The 21,845-nt window shown below is 37.7% G+C and overlaps 1 protein-coding gene across 14 annotated transcripts in view; it reads left to right on the top strand.

Annotated features, from left to right (window-relative positions):
* LOC105480009 (myosin IIIA) overlaps positions 1-21,845 on the top strand; it is a 310,637-nt gene that overhangs the window by 188,491 nt on the left and 100,301 nt on the right. For all 14 annotated transcript variants that reach the window (XR_986226.3, XR_011608191.1, XR_011608190.1 and 11 more), the window contains 3 exons: positions 1,262-1,464; positions 8,875-8,973; positions 9,062-9,176. Coding sequence is in view for 11 of the 14 variants with exons in the window: in XM_011738421.3 (XP_011736723.2) it covers positions 1,262-1,464; positions 8,875-8,973; positions 9,062-9,176 (417 nt within the window). In the remaining 3 variants the exon portion in view is untranslated. The remainder of the gene's footprint in view (positions 1-1,261; positions 1,465-8,874; positions 8,974-9,061; positions 9,177-21,845) is intronic.

The raw sequence follows: 21,845 nt of genomic DNA, 5'->3' as shown, positions 1-21,845 counted from the left end.
ATCTAATCTCTTTGTCTTGTTTTAGATTAATGTTAATTGGGGATAGGTATATATGTATTTTCAGATTCCTACCCTTATCACATCTTATCTTGTTTTAACTTATGTCCTTGATAAGGATTTACCAGATGGAAAAATGAGGTGTTTGGTAGATAGAACTTACCTTTGAAATATGCAGTCTTCCAAATCTTACTTAGCAGGTCACTGCTATTCAATATATGCCAATGAAAATGTTATCTCACCTTTTTCATGGGTGCAAGGCCAGCCCAAAACATTTTAAAAGAGCCAAGTTCATCCCCCAAATTACTATGCTCTTCTCTCACCCCTTATTGCCTCTTTTATAAGATACTCAAAGTTCTTACACAGCCTGAAAACTTCATTGTGAATGCCCCTCCAACCCACTCAAATTCTAATGTAGCCTGCATTCCAGAAATAGCTTCCACTGTTCTCCCTCGACATAGAAAATTTGCAATAAGTCTAACATAGTTGATCTTGGTAAAGTATTAAGGTAGATATTATACTGAAAATAATCTACTTAAGCTAACTTCTGCCAAGTTGTGAATAACTAATACCTCCCTACACCTCGGGGGGCAGAGGTTGGAATGCCTTTGTAATAGTGATTGGCTATTAACCCAAATAAATTTCTACTCAGTAGAATTTCAACTAAAGTGGTAAAAAAGAAACATGGAACATACTTCTTTGAGAAGAGGAGCATAAGAGATGGGGAAGAAATAGAGGTAGAGCCATGTAAGCCTGCTAACCTTGACCTGGTTTCCACTCCTCCCATTCATACTTCCGAGCTGTTCTCACTTTTCATAATTATTCCCTTCTCTCTGCTTCTGAATTAATGAGTTATCTTTCCTCTCTTAGTTTCAGGGTTAGCAGCTTCTGTGGAAGCAAGTAAAGTGGTTCTGGCTTTGGGGACTATTTGGATGGGGGCCCAGGCAGGTAGAGGAGGAATAACAGAATGACAAGTGTACTTCAATGTGCATAGGCTGCTTATAAATTATCTTTGTAAATCAGGCAGAACTGCATTTGAATAGAAAAGTATAGAATATCTCCTTGTCCTTTTTTAAGAAAACAAGTGAGTGAATCCACGTATGGGAGGGCGAAAATAGACCAGGATGTAACATCTGCCAATATATCAGGAACATGCTTTTGTATGTTTATGTCTACATAAAGTGCTTACCAAAGAAGAGACATTTCATTATATACCAAGTTAATTTTTTATGTTTTTAAAAATATCTTAATATTTTCTCTTTAGGCTAATAACAGAACCTTGCAAGAGAAGATTTTACAAGTAAACAATTTGGTAGAAGCCTTTGGCAATGCCTGCACTATTATAAATGACAATTCTAGCCGATTTGGAAAATACTTAGAAATGAAATTCACCTCTTCTGGAGCTGTAGTGGGAGCACAGATTTCTGAATATCTCCTGGAAAAATCCCGAGTTATCCACCAAGCTATGTAAGTTTATTTCAAACCTCTCCTATTTTGGAGGAAGCAGAAGCAAACATAATGCTTTAATAGTAAAATGTCTTTCTCATTCAATAAAATTTTGTTTATCACCTACTGTATGCAAAGCACTTACCACTGAGAATGAAGAGATCCATCAGCACTGTGTTACTCTCAAATATATGTAACATTCAATAGAGGAATTAATAAATAACCTAAAATTTGTGCTGCCAGATAGAAAGCCTAAACCCATCATAGAGGTACTAACAGCATAAATTAGAGACCGTTCTGACATAGCAGAGAATATATTTATCTATACAAAATTAATGTGAAATTTAATTAGAAATAACTGAATGCTTTTCTCTTTTAAATGCTAGCATATATAAATAGACATTTGTATTAATTCTATTCTTCCTGTGTTTATACACAAGGGGCCAAATAAAAGATTCAAGAAGGAGCTTTATCGTATTGACCTTTTATTGCTGACTGATTTTAGCCATCAATACTCTTCATAATGCTTTGATATTAAGTGGAATGAATTCCTTTTGCGGGTTTGTAGCTTAATGACAAAGTTTCTCTTCTGTCTCACAAAACATCTTTGTTATTCTAATGAGGAAACTATTGTTACACATTGGATTTGTACCCTGGTAGTTACATTATTTTGTTTAAAAGCTTGGCAAATTAGAATCTTTCATTTTTCTTACGTTGGTTTTATGCTAAACATATGCTACATTATTGTAGTAATATGTCAAGTTAATTCACAGTAACATAATAAGCCTTGTTGTGTATTAGTACATTATTATTTAATGTAAGTGCCTTCAAGCTTGGTGTCATTCAATTCATGAGTAATTCATGAATAGAAGTTGCCTGGAGTCCAGCTCCTGAGCACTAGCCCCAGTATGGAAAATTACCCTTTGGCCTTCAATTGAAAATATGGAAGGAGGCTGGGCGCGGTGGCTCATGACTGTAATCCCAGCACTTTGGGAGGCCAAGGTGGGCAGATCACAAGGCCAGGAGATCGAGACCATCCTGGCTAACAAGGTGAAACCCCGTCTCTACTAAAGATACACAAAATTAGCTGGGTGTGGTGGTGGGCGACTGGTGGTGGGCAACTGTAGTCCCAGCTACTCGGGAGGCTGAGGCAGGAGAATGGCGTGAACCCAGGAGGCGAAGCTGGCAGTGAACCAAGATCGCGCCACTGCACTCCACTGGGGTGACAGAGCAAGACTCCATCTCAAAAAAAAAAAAAAAAAAAAAAAGGAAGGAATGATTATTAGACACATGTGGTTTTCAATTGTGGTACCAGACCATTTTAATCCACCTTGGGTAAGATATTTAAACCTTAAAGATCCTTACAGGATCTTGGCTCTGTAATTCATTGTATGTAGTATTTGAAACAGTTTACTTAACCTCTCTGCACCTCTGTTTTTCATCTTTAAAATGAAATCGCATTAGTACCTATCAATTAAGACAAGGTATGTATAGTATGTACCACAATGAATGGCATATAGTAAGAAATCTGTAAGTTTAAGCCATTAGTAGTAATAGTAGTATTAATAGTTGATTAGAAATAACATATAGCACAGTACCTGGGATATTGAAGATGTTCAATAAATGGTAGATACTATTTATTGATGCGTGTCCAGTGCCCAAAACTCAGTGGACATGTGTGTCAGTGCTATTGCGGCCCATAAGTAGAAGGACCTCAGGATCTTAGCAGATGTGGAAACTTAGCTAGTTCTCAAAACTGTTCTGCTCTCATAATTGTGTAAGCCTCTCCTTCAGGCCCTTTGGGGAGAACTACTTAAGAGTAACTAATTGGTAGATGGCACCACCATGTTGCACAATATCAAGGGATACCATTCACGGTGTATTCTATGGAGCTGAGTGCAGGAACACAGTTCATATAGAATAACACATGAACGTAACCCTCTGGAGTTACACAGCGAGGCCCTGAGCTTATAACCATAGAAATAATCCCGTTAATGCTTACTGAAATATTGCAGGATGGATTCTAAGAAATAGCATAGTCAGGATTATATTTAAGGCATGCTATGAATTAAGTAATTTTTCCCCCTAAGGAACTATTCTAATTTTACAACTTTGCTTATTGGGGAAAAGCATTCCAAATTCCAAATTCACAATCAAGTGGAAATATAACTCAGTTATAATTTGAGCACAGCTGTCTTTAATTTATAACACTTTTTCCATTTTTATGTTTTTTCTTTCACCTAATTTAATTGCATTTTTAAGTTCCAGAGGAGCTTTGAGTGACCTATGAATATGAAAATATTAGACCTGTGATTGATGGAAGAATTCTTAATAGGTACCTTTACAAATTATAAATTTAATTGCACTGTTATCAATCAGGGTACTGAACAGAAAGAACAAGCTCTAGGGTTTTAACTGAGAAAACTGTTTACAGAAGTCACATGAGCATTGAAGAGCCAAGAAGAAATGGTGAGATGCCCATGGACTAACAGGGGTGAGGAGCCATGGCTGCCTTCCTGTCTGCAGGCAGAGGGAGGGGCAGCACTAGTGCCTGGTGCCAGCTGCAGCTGTGGATCAGGGGCTGCCTGTCGAGAGCTATGGCCCTAATGGGATGCAGCCGTTCAGGGAGAGAGCAAGGGGATAACGTCCCAGCCTCTCTCTCCTCCCTCCGCCTGTTTCCTGCCTGTGCTTCCTATTGGCTGAACCCATATGGAAGCCAGACAGCAAGGGAGTCCAGGGATTGCAGGCTGTAAGGATTGGCCTTCGGGGTCCCAGAGCAAGACAAAGAAGAGTTTAGAATGATCTGAGGAGTAGGGAAGAATCAGAGCAGACGAGTATCTTTTTTTGATGAACTCACCCTTTAAGACATTTTGTTCTTTTCTTCACTTTTTGCTTCTGACAATGTCATCCCAGCTCAATCTCTGACCACATTTATTTTTAGATTACCTTTCTAATGATGGTACTGTCTTATAACCTGTGATTTAAATCCTTTTTTAAACATTGATGGTTTTCAAGGAGAAAATTTTAAAAGAGGCTACTTAATTTCAAGAATAAAATGAACCTATTGAAGGCAATGCTAGATAATTCTCATAAATACAAATTATAGCCATTTCCACTGCAGTTTCCTCCTGTTATTACAGTTCAGTTCAGCAGGCATTGATTGCATTTCTCTTATGTCCCCAGCACTTAACAGGACTCTATAGGAGACATAAATAAGTGGCAGACATGGTGCTCTCCATTGTGGAGAAAGGGAAATGTATTTATGGAGCAGTTACTCTATGTCAGTCACTGCGCTAAGCACCTTACAGTCATTATCTCTTTTAATTCTTGTAGTCATGTGACAGGGTGTCATCTTCTCTTTTAAAAGTGAGAAACTAAGAGAATTTTAATAAGTCGCTTAATGTCAAAAACTTAGCAATGAATGAGTTGGAGTTTGAAGCCTCGTCCTTCTGTCTGACTCCAAAGCCCACCATTCATCCATCCATCCATCCATCCATCCATCCATCCATCCATCATCTATCCATCCATCTATTTGACACATATTTATTGAGTGCCTACTGTATGCTAGGCACAGGAGACATAAAGCCAAGTAAGGCAGGATTCTTGTGGTAACACAGCTCACAGTATGATAAAACTTGCTGATCACTCATGGTTTCTAGCCTCTCATGAAAGTAAGAAATGAGTTCATCTGCTAAGATTCAGCAGGTAGATAGCAAGAGAAGGGGACTGAGGAGACTGCATATCTAGGAGGAGAGAGTTTATAAGGTGGGAGCTGTGATTAAAAAGGAAAAACTAAAAGTGTTGCTTTATGGATACCCTGTAGTCCCTTAAGAATGCAAAGCTTCATTATTAGCTTTCTAAGTCTGATTGTTGGCCACTTCATTGAATATTCAAAGGTTTCACAGGAATTAAGCTACATCCTTGTGAGTACTTTGCCACCGTTTGAGGCTGTCAGAGGCATTGGCTGCACAGGTAATCCCCAGGATGCAAAGCAGGTGAACACACACATGAGACAGCCCTGAAGGCCTTCCTGCAAGCAGCTGAGTGGAACTCACTCTGAAGAAGTGTTAGAAGCTCCACAAGTAGGAGTGAGGCCACAATCAGAGAAATGACATTTGGTAACTTGTAAGACCCTGTGTCTGTCCTCAGGCAGTCCTGACCTGGGAACCCCTGGAAACATTAGCAAGTGTGGGATACTGTAATGCTCTGTGTTCTTAAGCACAGCTTGATATGGTTAGGGACCCTGGGTAAGCTTTGGAGGTGTGTTCTTTTCCTGTTTCTTTAACTTTCTGATTGTCCGTTGAAGGTCAGTATATTCCCCAAAGTTTCTTCCAGGTCTTTTCAAATTATAATTCCCAATAAATGAAAACTGATGAAAAGAAATCCATTAATATTGTGTGTCTAAGTTTTAACACTTAACTGATACGATGTACAATTAGTGTACATTGTTAACAATCGCAAATGTTAACTGATACAAATGTGATTGTGATTAACACTTAACTGGTACAATGTACAATTAGTGTATATTGTGAACAATGTAGTACAGTGTTAACATCACAATTGCACTATATTAGTTGATGTTAGCAATCACGTTGTTAGCACTTAACTGATACAATGTACAATTAATGAAGTGCACAATCAGTGTGCTTCATTAGAAGAAAGCAAACTGAATTATATGCTGTGCCAGTCGTAGAGAAGTTTTTATTATTCTGTGGTGAGAAAAGACAAGAACTAAAGGAAACTTTCAGTTTCGTTCTAACTTCAGTCATAGGCCATGTTGGTGTTTCTTGCATTATCACTGGTGACTGCAAAAAGTAACAGAATAGGATGAGTTCTGAAGGGTGTGCCAGTCCTCACTTCAGCACCCAGTCTCTGGACCACCCCTTTTCTTTAAACCTTCACTTTTCTTTGCCCCATGACTAGATTCTCCTGATTCCTCTCCTACCTCCCTGAATTTTTCTTCTGTTTTAGATTTATCCATCCAGTCTCACACTGTGTATTTACCAAATATTTGTCCCTGCAGCTTTTCTCTTTTGTTCTCTACACTCTCTCACTTCACAAATTCTTCTGACGTTATGGCCTCAACAGAGAGCCCTACGTGATTGACACCCAAAGACATACTTCTCCCCCTCTCTTAAAACTGAAAAAAGTTTACATTTTTAAAAAATTTCCAACTACCTACATATCCTGCTACCATCTCAAATTCAACTGAATACACATCTCAAATATATTTATTTTCCCATAGCCCCTTTCTTTTGGAATGGGACTATCCTTCTCTAATTATATAAGACCCCCTGACTCTCCCTTCACTCAGGGGAGAGTTTCAGTGCAGAATGCATACTAACCAATAGCATTGTTACTTTTCTCTTTAGAAAATGTCTTCCTTCCTTTTGAAATACTAAGGAAGAACAGAGATCTGCATTATTCACCTTATCAAGCTCTACCCTTTCATATTAAGTATTTCAATTTGTTAACTTTCAAGAAAGACCAAAGAGAGTACCTTCAATAGTTATTAGTGTGTCACAAGTATCAAATCTTCAATGTTATTTTAAACCTACATGACTGATGTATTGGAGTCCTTATTGAGCTTCTGTAAAAATTATTCTTGTAATGGCTTTTGGCAGAATGTCGGATCAAAACTAGAGATTATAAAATAAAGCCACAGTTGTTCTGAAACTCCAAATTTTACTGCATTATTGGAAGAGTAAATACAGATGGATATATTTGAGTTACTGTTGATTCTGAGGAAACTTCTACATACTGAATGAATAATTTTCTAAAGAGAGCAACAGTAAATTTCCATCTCTACTGAGATGATACTGCATCGTGTACAGGGGGAGAAGACCCTGGAACGTTTTTAAGTCCTTTCTTACCTTTTAAGTAAAATAATTTATGTATAATTATGCATATCATGAAGTGGGCTTTTTTCTGTTTCATGTACTTCATATGGAAAAGAATTCAAAGACCCCTCTGTTCTACTAAAAATAAGTTTAATAATTCCTTTTCTGAAAATATTTCATCGGCCCCCTAAGTTTGCTGATAAAGGCTGTGGAGGGGGTGAAGGAAAGGAGCAGGGCGAGAGGGGATACAAGCTGCCCCTGAAGTTTCCATCTTGGGTGTGATGAGTTTAGGACCCAGAGCACAGTTCAGGTCACTGCCAAGAGTGGCAGAAAGGGGAGTATCCACAACAATTTAGTGTCTCCTGCCCCAATCCCTATGGTGACATGCAAAGCTTTGTGGTAGGATGAGAGTTTTATACCAACGGAAAGAGAAGTAACAATAGAAAGAAGTGAAGACGGCAAGGCCTTCTGGTTGAGACATTAGAATTAATTTAACCACTGTAAGAAGAATCCTACCCTGCCCCAACCTGTGAGCCTGGTGAGCCTGGTGATAATGGAGTGAACAGTCAAGTGAAGTTTGAGGACCACCCTCAAACAGGAGGAGGATCTAGGAGGAGGACGGGAAGGGGAATGCCACAGGGAGATGCAAACCCCAGGGTGTCCCAATTGACCACTAGGTTCATCAAGAGTGGAAGTAAAACAGGGCAGTAGAGACGGGGAAACTATAGAACAGGAGGTTCATCCTCTGCTGTTTCAGCAGAGAGCCTGAAAGTGTGGTCTTTCGCTAGAGCCCACTAGAGCAGAAGGAAGACATGAGGGAAGGAGGAGAGGGGACCCCAAGGTCCAAGAAATTATGTTGTGAAACATCCTGAAGTGGAAACTTACCTTGTTGTAATCCATATTCCCTTAATGACATTATTGCAGCATCTGGAAAATGCTATTTATACTACTTAGAACCACAGAATCATGGGATTTGAGGCTTATAAGAAAGAGATTCCTCATACAAGTGAGAAAACTACGCCTCAGAAAGACAATATTCAAAGGTGGTTAAAGGCATGGGCTTTGGAGTCAAATAGACCTGATTCAAATCCATATTAATTATCAACTCTGTGGCTTTGGGGGAGATTGGTAGCTCTAATCCTCAGTTTCCTTCTACATAAAATAGGAAACACATGCCCATCTCAGGGGCCTATGGTGGGTTAATGAGATAATGTAGCACTTATAACCATTGGCATGGCTGTGTACATTATTCTTTTTTCTGTCTGCTCCACTGGCAGGTAAACTCCAACGAGTTAGGGATTTTTGACTGTTTTGCTTCTGCTATATCCCCAGTGCCTGGAACAGTGCCTGGAAGTCACTCACAAATGTATATTGAATGATTCCTATGAAGTGATTAAGATAATGTCTGGAATTTAATGACAGTGGTTGTTGAAAATAATGACAACAATAACGACCACAGAAAGCCAAAATGCAGTATTCAGAAAAGCCCATATTAGCACTCACAGTCATTGTTCAAATAATTATATTGTCAAGTAACTTAAACAATAAATATTCTTACTAACTCCCTTACTGAAAATATCTTTTTTTCCAGTGGAGAAAAAAATTTTCATATTTTTTACTACATTTATGCTGGTTTGGCTGAAAAGAAGAAACTAGCCCATTACAAACTGCCTGAAAATAAGCCTCCCAGGTAATCTGCCAGGTTGTACTTTCATCAATAATACTTTCACTTTTCACTTAATTTTAGACTTTTATCCTTCCTTTTATATATTTTTTAGGTACCTACAAAATGACCACCTCAGAACAGTACAAGACATCATGAATAATAGTTTCTATAAATCCCAGTATGAATTAATTGAGCAATGTTTCAAAGTCATAGGTTTTACAATGGAGGTAAGTATGAAAGACACTTGAACCTCTTTAGAAAGTATCTTTTTATCATCATTAATGTTAAGAGCATTTATTGAGTGCTTAATATATACCAGCATAAGTGCTTTACATATATTAGAACAGCCTTATGAAATAACTGGAAATATAAAATTTACTTTATGAGTGAAGAAATAGTGGCCTTGAGATATAATTGAATTTAGTTTTGTTCTTAATCTTTTATTTTACTTATACTTACATTTCCCATATACATATATGGGAAATATACATAAACATATATATATATATAATTTTACATAAATGCAGAAGTGTGCATGTTCTTTTTAGTGCAATCTTTTTAATAACTTTATTAAGATATAATTTACATACAATATAATTCACCTATTTAAAGTGTGTATTTCAGTGACTTTTAGTATATTCATAGAGATGTGTATTCATGACCATAATCATTTATAGAATATTTTCATATTATAAATTTTTCACCCCAAAAAGAAATATGGTAGCAATTAGCATATTTCTGACTCAATTCTGACTTCATCCCTACTTTCTATCACTATAAAATCTGCTTTTTCTGGACATTTTACGTACATGGGATCATATAATATGTGATCCGTTGTGACTGGTTTCTCTCAGTTAGCATAATGTTTGCAAGGTTCATCCATTTTTGTAGCGTGTATCAGTACTTTTTTTGTTGTTAAATAATATTTCATTTTACGGATATACTTCATGTTATTTGCCCATTCATTAGTTGATGGGCAACATTTGGGTTGTTTTCAGTTGTCTATTATGAATAATGCTGCTATGAACATTCATGTACAACTTTTTGTGTGGACATAAGTGTTCATTTATCTTTGATATATACCTAGCAGTGCAAATGCTGAATAGGGTAACTCTGTGTTTAACTTTTTCACTAAATTGTTCAACTGTTTTCCAAAATCGCTGCATCATTTTACATTCCCACCAGCACTGTATGAAGGTTCCAATTTCTCCACATCTTCACCAACACTTATTGTTATCTGTCATTTTGATTATAGTGATTCCAGTGGATGTGAAGTGGTATCACTTGAGGGTTTGGTTGAATTTACCTAATAACTTATGTCTGTGGATCTTTTTTGGAGAAATGTTTGTTCAGATCCTTTGCATGTTTTCTAATTGGGTTATTGTCTTTTTATTCTTGAGTTGTAGAAATTTTTTATATTCTAGGTACTAGCTCCTTATCAGATATCTGATTTGAAAAAAAAAATCTATTTGTTATATTTTCCCTTTCTTGATGGTGTCCTTTGAAGCACAAAAGTTTTTAAATTTTATGAAGTTCAGTTTATCTATTTTTTCTTTTATTGCTTATGATTTTAGTGTTATATAGAAAACCAAGCTCACAAAGATTTATGCCTAAGCTTTCTTCTTATAGTTATATAGTTTTAGCTCTTACATTTAGGTCATTGTTCCATTTTGAGTTAGTTTTTGTGCATATTGTGAGGTAGGGATCCAACTTCATTCTTTTGCTTCTGGACAATCAGTGTACCAGCACCATTGTTGGCAAGATTATTCTTTCCCCATTGTTCTTGGTCAAATATCAATTAACCACAAATATATAGGTTTATTACTGGACTCTCAATTCTATCTCATTGATTTATATATTTATCCTTATACCAGTATCACACATGAGTATTGTAGCTATGTAATAAGTATTGAGATTAGGAAGCATAAATCCTTCTACAACTTTGTTCTTTTTTTAAAATATGTTTTGGCTTTTCAAGGTTGGTTCCTTAAACTTTAATATAAATTTGAAGGATCAGCTTGTGAATTTCTAGCACCTTTAAAGAAATTTTTTTTGTTCAGCTCTCTCGTCCCCATCTTACCTCCTTAAATCTACATCTGCTCTCTTTCTCCTCCCCTAGCTAATGGACATATACAGGATCCAACATTCCATATTTACTTACCTAGTCCTAGAGTCTTGTTTATAGATACACACACACACCCCCATGCAAATGTGTACACATGCATATATTTGGTGAGATGATCATTCTTTTATTAATATGGGATTATATTACACACACTTTTCTATATCTGATTTTTCTTACTCAGCAATACCTGTGAAAATCCCTTCAAATTACCTAATATATCACTGAATCACCTCTTTTAAAGGCAGTAAAATGTTCTACAGTGTGTACTACCATAGTTTATTCAGCCATTCACCATGACGGGGTATATAACTATAAATGTTTCCGGATCTTTGCAACCATGAGCAAAGCTGAAGTATGTCCTTAATGACTTGTTCATTTCTTTCTATGAAATAGGTTCCTAGTAGCGGAATTTCTGGGTTAAAAGGTACATATATTTTACATTTCAATAGAACTTGCAAAATTGCCTTCCAATAATTCTGTAGCACTTCACATTTCCACCACCGATACATATTAATACCCTTCCCTCACTCATTCCTGCCAGCAATGTGTTGTGGCTTTTTAAATATTTCCTAGTCTGGTGGGTGAAAGTAACATCTCATTTTAAATTTGCATATCCTTGACAAATAATATATTTGAACATCTTTCCATTTGTTTGCTAGCTGCTTAGATTTACTCTTATGAATTGTATATTTATATATGTTGCCCCTTTTATTAAATTATTTAGATGCTTTATGTCAATTTGTAAGGGCTCATTGATTATAGACATATGTTTCTATCATTTGTGTTATGTTTCTTTATAGTTGTATATTTGTGACTTTTTGTCATATTGTTTACCATAATGAAGTTTTAAATGTTTGTTTATTCAAACAAATTTACCTTTTTGTTCATAACATCTAGGTCTCTAGTTTCGGTTAAAAAGTTTTCCCCTAACTCTAGGTTGTACGTGTAGTCTCCTAGATTTTCTTGAAAGTGAAAAAAAAAAAATTTATCTTTAATCCATTTGAAATTTATTTTATGGTACCAGATGGAGCACCACTTTTCTTTTATTCCAGATGGAGAGCCAGAATTGACTTATCCTATATTAAGGCCTTATAAGATATGTAATCTATTTTTGATGCCTCTTTTAGCCATCAATCTATGTTTTCTATTTCTATAGCAGTATTCTGTTGACTTGATTACAGTGGTTTGATTCTGTGTTTTTCTAGTAAGGCTATTCCTGCTCTCACTTTCTTCTTTTCCATACTTTCCTTAGCTATTGTTTAGCATTGCTTGTCCATACAAACTGTAAGATCAATGTGTTCAATTCCAACAACCCCATTGGGACTTTTAATTAGAATCGTATTGAATCTATATATTAGTTTTTGGAGCAATGTCATTTTCATGATATGTATGTCTTCTCATCCCAAATTATTAAATGACTTAGGTACTTTTTGTCATATGATTTTATGTTTGTTTAGATGCTGTTTTGGGTTTTTAATAATAATCTATAGTTATATTCATCTAGAACTTGCATCTTATTTTTAAATTTATTAACAACTATGTTAAGGTTTTTATTATAAGTAAAATGAATTTTCCATTGGTAGAAATTTTGAGATATATAATCATGCCATTAGCAAAAAAAAAAAGAGTTTTACCCCTTTCATGTTATATCAGTCATTTATTTTTCTTTTTTATACTTAGATCATCTAAGACTAGTCTAAATCAATATTAAGTAATAATGATTATAGTTGGCCTCTCACTCTAGTTTCTGATTTTAAATGGCTTTAGTGTTTTGCTATTTTTTGAAAAAGAATATTTATCGTAACTAATTTCCTTTTATTGCTGTTTTACTTAGGGTTGTTATTAGGAATTCTGCCGAATTTTACCAAATTTTTTTTCAGCAGCTATTGATATAATCATATTTTTTCCTATGGCAATTTGTTGATGTCTCCTTATTATGTTGATAGATTTCTTAATATTTAAATATCCTTACATTTCTGGAATAAGCCAAATAGAGTCCACCTATATTATCTTTTTGATAAATTTCTGTATCTATGAGCTAGTGTTTTATTTAGAATTTTTGCATCTATATATTTAGCAATGAAATTTATCTACTGTTTTTGTTTTCTTTTATATCAAATTTGATTATTAAAGTTATGCCAGTGAGCTTTTTTCATTTTTTCTTTGGCCTATGTGAGTTAAAATCAGTTCCTAATGTTCTCTGAAGATAAGAAGCACCTCGACACACATACGTGTTACCCAGACCTACCGTATAGAAATTTGAGAGAGATCTAGTATTACAGCATCCCATTAATTCTTATCATTAGAGAAGATTGAGGACAATGTCTTTTAAAACTTTAAATAAAGATTAGGGGCCAGGTGCTGTGGCTCACGCCTGTAATCCCAGCACTTTGAGAGGCCAAGGCGGGTGGATCATGAGGTCAAGAGATCGAGACCATCCTGGCCAACATGGTGAAACCCCGTCTCTACTAAAAATACAAAAAATTAGCTGGGCATGGTGGCAGGCGCCTGTAATCCCAGCTACTTAGGAGGCTGAGGCAGGAGAATCGCTTGAACCTGGGAAGCGGAGGTTGCAGTAAGCCAAGATCACGCCATTGCACTCCAGCCTGGGCAAAAAGAGTGAAATTCCATCTCAAAAAAAAAAAAGAAAGAAAGAAAGATAGATTAGGGTAAAACTCAACTGTGTCTGACCCTTGGGCCTTTTTGATACTGAGTCTTTAATTACCTTTCTGATTCTTCTATGGTAATTATATTTTTGAATTAGTTTTTCTCTTTTGGGTTATTTGTATTTTGCTAAGAAATTATCATGAAATCTTATGCCATAGATTTTCTTGCTGAATTTTCTTATGATACTTTAAATTAATCCCATTCTGGCTTTGTTTCCTTTCTCATTCCAATGAGAAATTCTCATTTTTGCCCTTACTCTCTTTTATCTTTAATTGGGTTTACAGGGGGTTTTGAATCTTAAAAAAAAGAAAAAGGCAAAACCACAACAGCTATTGGATGCATTTTACCCATCTGATAAATGTTTTCATGTCTGTATTATTGGTTTTAATTTGATTTTTATATTTTTATTATTCATTTGTTTCTTCTGTTTTTTTTTTTTAAGAGAATACTTGGTTCCTGTATTTCTTTACATTTGTTATTGAGTAATGAAAGCATTTAAGGCTAGAAATTTATCCCCAAGTAATAAACACTTCCTTATGTCCCATAGGTTGTATTTTTAAATTTTTGTAACAAAGCATCGTGTTTAATAGGGACTCCTAAGGCTTTTAGAGAAACTTTCAGACTTCGCCGGTAATAGTTTATTGTTTGCTACATTGATTCAGCGTGTGTGATGAAAGAAGATTTTACTCTGAATGTGAATCAGGCTTTTAGATGAACGCTTTCTGGAATTTTAGATGAACTCTTTCTGCAATTCGTTGAATTTTGATTTCATTTTCATAAATGACACCCCTGCAGCTTTAAACAGTCAGTGTGTCTGCTTAAGAAGTTTACCAGGATCCTTTGGGTTATCAGATCTCTACTAAGAGCTTAAGCTAAAACAAACAAACAAAAAACTAATTTTTCAGTTCTTCTCAAAAAAAATTAGAAAATTGAATCAGCAATATATAAAATGTAGACATGCTAATAGAAGTGAAACTTTATAAAAAATATTCAAATTGTATGCTATGAAATTATTGAATCTAATGATTTTGTAGTCTGTTTTTAAGGCATTGTTGACTCCCTTCCAAAATGGAAGACTGTCAGCAGTAACTTTAGTTCCATGATCCATCTGCTTGCCAAAAGTAGTATTTGTAAAGATGTAAGTGCTTTTGGCATATTCTCCAGATAGGGAACTTCTGCTGTCGGCGACTCTGAAGACAGGAGTCTCTCAGTCTTACCTTCTCTTTGAAAGCTTTTGGCTCCATCTTGAGTATCCTTGGTGCAGGCTTACAGGAGGTAGGGACTGGGGGATGTTTTCAAGACCTTGCCCCTAGAAGATAAGTGTGATCTTACCAACTGGGTGAGGGTGGAGAAGAAGCAGAGTAAATGGATTTTATTTTGATTGGAATTAGGGCCCTGCCTTACAAGGGAGGTTTAGGTAAATCCAGTGCCGTCTTTGTCCATCAAGATCTTAGAAATCTTCACTGATCCATTTCCCCAAAGCTAACTTTATCACCCAGAGATGTTCCAGACAATTATTTGGTAGAACAAGAATACATAGATTCAAATGGAATTCCAATTATTTAGTTCAGCACTATCTTATTTAATAAGGACTTCTTGAAAGAGAGATTTTGTTTTGTACAATCCATCTAAGAATGAAAAATGTAGAATAATGATATGACAAGTTGTCCACTGTAAGAAATGAGAAATAAAAATTACTATGAAAGGAACTTTGTTAGACTTAACTGACAAACCAGACAGTATCTGTAACAATGAATATTTAGATTACAGTACTACCCTCTAATCTGCAGTTTCACTTTCTGCAGTCTCAGTTACCTGTAGTCAACTGCAGTTTGAAAATATTAAACAGAAAATTCTAGAAATAAACAATTTTAAATAGCATGCCGTGCTGAGTAGCATGATGAAATCCCACTCCTTCCATCCTGGTAAACGAATCTTCTCTTTGTCTAGCATGTCCATGCTGTATAGGCTACTTGCCCCTTAGCCACTTAGTAACCCTGTTATCAGTTCAAAAATACATAGTACATATAGAGAGAGTTCAGTACTATCTGTGATTTCGGGAATCCACTGGAGGTCTTGGGAGGTATCTCCCATGGATTAGAGGGGACTACTATAATCTAGTGTGTTGTAGTCAAACAATAGTGGTTGTGAAACATTCCAACTTTTAAAGTAAACTTTTCTAGTATGGGCTTTCTCCTTAACCAAGAGGAATTCAGATTTGATGAAGAGACTCTTTCCTGGCTACTTTTACAGGTCCAGAATTTAGAATCTCTCATTGAGTAATCTGAATAGACATTGCTACTCTGTTTCTAGAGGAATTAATTGGTGGTAGGGAAACATAGGTGAGAGAGAGTTTGAGGAGCCAGAGGGAATCTGGAAGGCTACTTCCAGCACCAGTCAAGAATTATTAACAAGTCCTCTTGGGACCAGAGGGGGAGTTATTGCAATGAGTTCCCCCAAAGAGTTCTGATTTTACTACAACATTATGAATTATAAGGACAACAAGAAAGTTGTACTCTAGACTCAATGGCAAGCCAAGATTGAATGCATCCTTAGGAAGACACTTTACTCACAAAAAGTTGCGAGCTGAAGTTAAGTGACTTTTTGGCTTAAACGTAGAGACTCCAACTTGACCATCTTCATTTCTGAATGATGCTTTCTCTCCATTGATTCTTGGAACCCACCTGGATCTTGGGGTTGAGAAGTCAGGCTGTCCACTCTGTATCTACTACACTGCAGCTGTAATTTGGGAACTCAATGGTTCTGTGGTCTCTAGGTCAGAAAGGAGATGAATGGGCCCCTTCTCTCTCAATGCACTAGATGGTTTTTAGGCTATAAAATGGAACAAAAATCCATTGTTTAATGCATTTTCTCTGAGGACTTTTGGAGACGCTTTCAGACTTTGCTCTTAGCTGTAATTTGTTACAGTGAGACAGTACCTGGTTCTTAAGTGGCCAGTATGTGAATCTCATTCCCCCATCTCCCTCCCTCCAAAAAAAGTGAAGCAGCAAAGGTTGGCAGGATGTCTGGATTGATGTATAAGGACAGGAACATTGACTTGACCATAGCACCGTTTGTCTGAGAGTTGAAAGAAAATGATGAGAAGTGAGTAGGAGTTGAACAATTGAGAGACCACTAAGCATTTAGAACTTACCATGGATACCTCATGTAAAGGATAGAGTGTGCATACCCTTGTACATGCCATGAGGTCTGCGTGGTAGACACCCTATCATGCCGAAATTTGTGCCACTGACCTTTTACCTGATTGTCTTTTGGAAACAAGATCTGAACTGTAGGACCTGGAGTCAGAGATGACCCTGATATATTTCTGGAAAATTGTTTTTTAGGCTTTCTTTGTTTCTTTTTTCTTTCTTTCTTCTTCCTGATATCTTTCTGGAAAATCATTGTTTTGGGTGGGTGGCGCCTTCCTTCCTTCCTTTCTTCTTTCCTTCCTTCCTTCTTTCCCTTTCTTTCTTGATGGGATCTCTCTGTGTTACTTAGGCTGGAGTGCAGTAGTGAAATCAGCTCACTGTAATTTCAAACTCCTGAACTCAATCTGTCCTTCCACCTCAGCCTCCTGATTAGCTGGGACTATAGGCGATTACCACCATGCCCAGCTAACTTTTTAAAACATTTTTTTGTAGAGGTGCATCTCACTGTGTTGCCCAGGCTGGTCTCAAACTCCTAGCCTTAAGTGATCCTCCTGCCTCAGCCTCCCAAGTAGCTGGAATTACAGGCATGAGTCGTTGTGCCTGGTGATATTTTTAATACTAGAGAAATAAATGTGTTCGTAATGGCTTCAACTCTGGGAGAGGAACTCCCTGACTCAGAAAGCATGAGTTTCAGCCATATTTCAGGTGATGTGTGGCCCCCACCCAAAGACTACAGATGAGCTAGGGGCACACTCCCAGGAGACTGACTCCATATGCCACCCTGTTCTAAATATAGTCTCATTCTTATGCTCTAATTCTGATGTCCCAGGCATCATAAATGACCACTCGAATGTTTTGCTCTTGTTAACCTAACCCTAATTCTACCCCTACCCCTACCCTTTCCTGGGCATGACCACTGCCAGGCGCATCTTTCCCTGCTGCCAACATTCAGTTTCAAATCTGGCCCCTCCCCTTCCGCTGCATCATTTCCTCTCAGCCCTCCCTAATCTGGTCCTCACCCTTCCCACAGTTTGTACCTATGGAGACAAGCTGATTCAAGCACTCAGTGTCCTGGCTCTTAAAGCAGAGCCAATTTATTTGGGATTCAGTCAATAAAGAAAAAAACAGCAGTCATTCTTTTCATCAATCCTTGGTCATAAGATCAGTGTTGCTAATGGTAGATGCTCCTTGTGAACTATGGCCTGGCTCTGTTGGATGCCTGGTTAGGGGAAAACAGGAGCAGCTAATAGGAGCTCAGGGCATCCTTCTAACTGGAAGATGTATAACAAGCAAGGCAGTGCCTGCTTGTGACCAGGGACTGGGCCTCTTCCTAGTTCTTTTCTCTGCCTTTTGTCTTCAGAGTTGATCTGCTTCTTAACACATTCACTTTTGCTATCTTAGAAGCAAGGATTCATGTTTAATTGGTTTGTTTACTTAGAAGTCCCACTCATTAAAGGCAGCGTTTCGCTTATATTTGGCTCAACTACTTTCTCTTGCTTGGTTTAGTAACACTAATGTTTACTAACATTAAAATGAAACGAGTTTTGCAGCTAGCATCTATTGACAAATATAATTTATCTATTTCAAACTGTATATTTCAAATTTAAACATATTCAATGCTTATTGAACATCTAAACGTATAGCGTAGGATAAAGGAAAACATAACATCTGTTTTTGTTTTTTAGATCTGAAGCACAACCACTGCTAGATATTTTGGGAAGACTTTTAGTCCAGTTCAAGGTGATTCTCCTAGGGCGTGGTGGCCTCCCATCTAAAAGCAGAAACTGTCCCAGTTGGGATTTGGTAGAATTAAACTGCCTATTTACTTCCTTTTTATCCCCAGTATTGATTTTTTACGCTATTTTATTGGTTTTCTTGGATATGTTCTTTGTCAGTAGCTGCTTCTAATCTATTTTGATAGTAAAAGGCAACTTTTATTATCAAGATAAGTGGCATGATTCTGACATCCTCTAAGCACAGCATGCGGCCTTCACAGTTTACTGCAGCACAATTTGAGTGACTCTCCAATACAGTCTCTCTTTCTCTCACTTTCTCTCCTGATCTCTCTCACTGGTGTTGACAGCACCCCCAGTGTATGTGTCCCTTTAAATACTCTCAGAGTTTACAGTTCACGTGTGCATTTGTGATTCAGCACAATCCAAAGGAATGACAGGAAAATCAAAATCAGATATTCTCTAAAAATAACACCATTGGAAATCTCTGAAACCGTTAAACCATATGATTTCCTAAGCCATTTCCCTGCCATAGTTTTAAAATAAATGATTGGTAGTTTGATGATTCATAGTAGTTTGATGATTCAGTGAGTAGTTTGTCTCATTCAGAAACAATTTTTACCATGTAATGGGAGTTTTGTGGGGGTTTTTTACACAAATTTATGTGTCTGATGTCTAAGATGAGAATGCCTTTTTTCTGTTTTAATTGCGCTTTCATTTCTCGTGATAGTCTAAAAATCACATGCTAGCATGTTTTCTTTGGATTATTAGTTATGTCTTTAGGGAAGATCAAATAATATTTGTGAAAGAAATTAAATATTTTAAAGCATCACAAAAAGTAATGAATTTCCATGAAATACTTCATTTTTAAAAATTGGTTTTAGGCCAGGCGTGGTGGCTCACGCCTGTAATCCTAGCACTTTGGGAAACCAAGGCGGACAGATTGCCTGAACTCAGGAGTTCGAGACCAGCCTGGGCAATACGGTGAAACCCCGTCTATTTTAAAATACAAAAAATTAGCCAGGTGTGGCAGTGTGCACCTGTAATCCCAGCTACTCAGGAGGCTGAGGCAGGAAAATTGCTTGAACGCGGGAGGCGGAGGTTGCAGTGAGCCGAGATTGTGCCACTGCACTCCAGTCTGGGAACAGAGCAAGACTCTGTCTCAAAAAAAAAAAAAAAAGGTTTTGATCAGAATGGAAGGGTGTGTATATTCCATTTGGTTTGTCATTTGTAATAATTTAAAAATAATTTGATACCTTTTTCATTCAAAAAACATGAAACAAGTTACAATTCCAGAATGCCATGATTTAGCCAACGTTGATGACTTGAACTAAACGACAGGGCCAAGGAGGTAGCTGGTAAAATAAAAATAATTCTGTGCTAGGGAGTCAAGATCCCTGGGCTAAAGTCCTTGACACTGCTTATTTCTGGCTGTGTGTCCAACAACTAAACTTTCTGGTCTAAGCTTATTTACCAGTAAAAGGAGGGGAAAGGGATAATTAATTTCTGAGTCACTTCCAACTCTATGATTTCATGACTAAAATTGAGGGGCACTTAATTTCCTTCTAGTCTTTGCAGATTGCTCATGCCATTTTATTGCTTTAAGTGTCTGCAGAATTGAACCTAAGAATAGAGAACATATTAATATCTCACGTACCAGCAGCTGCAAATGCTAATTGCAAAGCATCTCCTTCTGTCCCATCAGTTCTTATCTGCCTGGTATGTGAATTGCAGTAACATCCTATCCTGGGTCCACTCCTCCCCACACTCCCTCCACCCCCACCTGCCTCCCTGTCCTTTCTCAACAGGAGCATCTGCACCGTGGCTCCAAGGAGTAGACTGGATAATGCCACATCTGCCAGGGTTGGGCCACTTTGTCCTGGTCCATGATGACCCCCACCTACTTTGCGGTCTGGTCATTGTTCTCTCAGTCCTCTCTCACATAGGTATCAGTTAGGCATCAGGTATAGGTTGAGGCCCTAAGAAACGACTTAGCACATTTTGCCAAAACAACTCTGGACACCAAACTCAGTCTACCCTGCATTGACTGTTGCTTCCATTCCCAAAACAAAATCACTGAAAAGGAAATCATATATTTCCCAACCACAGGCCTCTGCCACTTAGAGAAGTTAATTGGCTTTTGGGGGAAAAAAAAAAAAAAAAAACTGGCTTAATGAGAATTTTTTGTTCTCATAAAAATCTAACCACTCACTCAGGATGCAAAGTTTTGTGTCCGGAATTGGTGGGTTCTTGGTCTCGCTGACTTCAAGAATGAAGCCACGGATCCTCACGGTGAGTGTTACAGTTCTTAAAGATGGTGTGTCCAGAGTTTCTTCCTTCAGATGTTCAGATGTGTCCGCAGTTTCTTCCTTCTGGTGGGTTGGTGGTCTCGCTGGTGAGCGTTATAGCTCTTAAAAGCAGCGTGTCTGAAGTTGTTAGTTCTTCCCAGTCGGTTGGTGGTCTGGCTGACTTCAGGAGTGAAGCTCCAAACCTTCACGGTGAGTGTTACAGCTCATAAAAGCAACATGGACCCAAAGAGTGAGCAGCAGCAAAATTTATTGAAAACAAAAGAACAAAGCTTCCACACTGAGAAAGGGGACCCCAGAGAGTTGCCAGTGACTGGTTCCAGCAGTGTGCTTTTATTCCCTTATCTGGCCCCACACACATCCTGCTGATTGGTCCATTTTACAGCGAGCTGATTGGTCCGTTTTACAGCGAGCTGATTGGTCCATTTTTACAGAGTACTGACTGGTGTATTTACAAACCATGAGCTAGACACAGAGTGCTGATTGGTGTGTTTATAATCCTTTAGCTAGACACAGAGTGCCAGACAGAAAAGTTCTCCAAGTCCCCACTAGGTTAGCTAGATGCAGAGTACTGACTGGTGTATTTACAAACATTGAGCTAGACACAGAGTACTGATTGGTGCATCCACAATCCCTTAGCCAGACATAAAGGTTCTCCAAGTCCCCACTAGATCCAGGAGCCCAGCTGGCTTCACTTAGTGGATCCTGCACCAGGGCCGCAGGCAGCCCTGCTCGCCAGTCCCGTGCTGGGCACCCGTACTCCTCAGCCCTTAGGCTGTCAATGGGACCCGGCCCTGCGGTGCAGGGGGCAGCGCTCATCGCTTGGGCCCTCGTCGCTTGGGCCCGGCAGGAGCCTTGGGCATGGGGGACTGCAGGTCCCCAGCTTTGCCTCACGGAGAGGCAGCTGAGGCCC

Source organism: Macaca nemestrina, chromosome 9 (assembly GCF_043159975.1).
Source record: "Macaca nemestrina isolate mMacNem1 chromosome 9, mMacNem.hap1, whole genome shotgun sequence".
Taxonomy (NCBI): Eukaryota; Metazoa; Chordata; class Mammalia; order Primates; family Cercopithecidae; genus Macaca; species Macaca nemestrina.
Note: the sequence above shows the minus strand (reverse complement) of the source record. Positions and strands in the feature narration are given on the sequence as shown.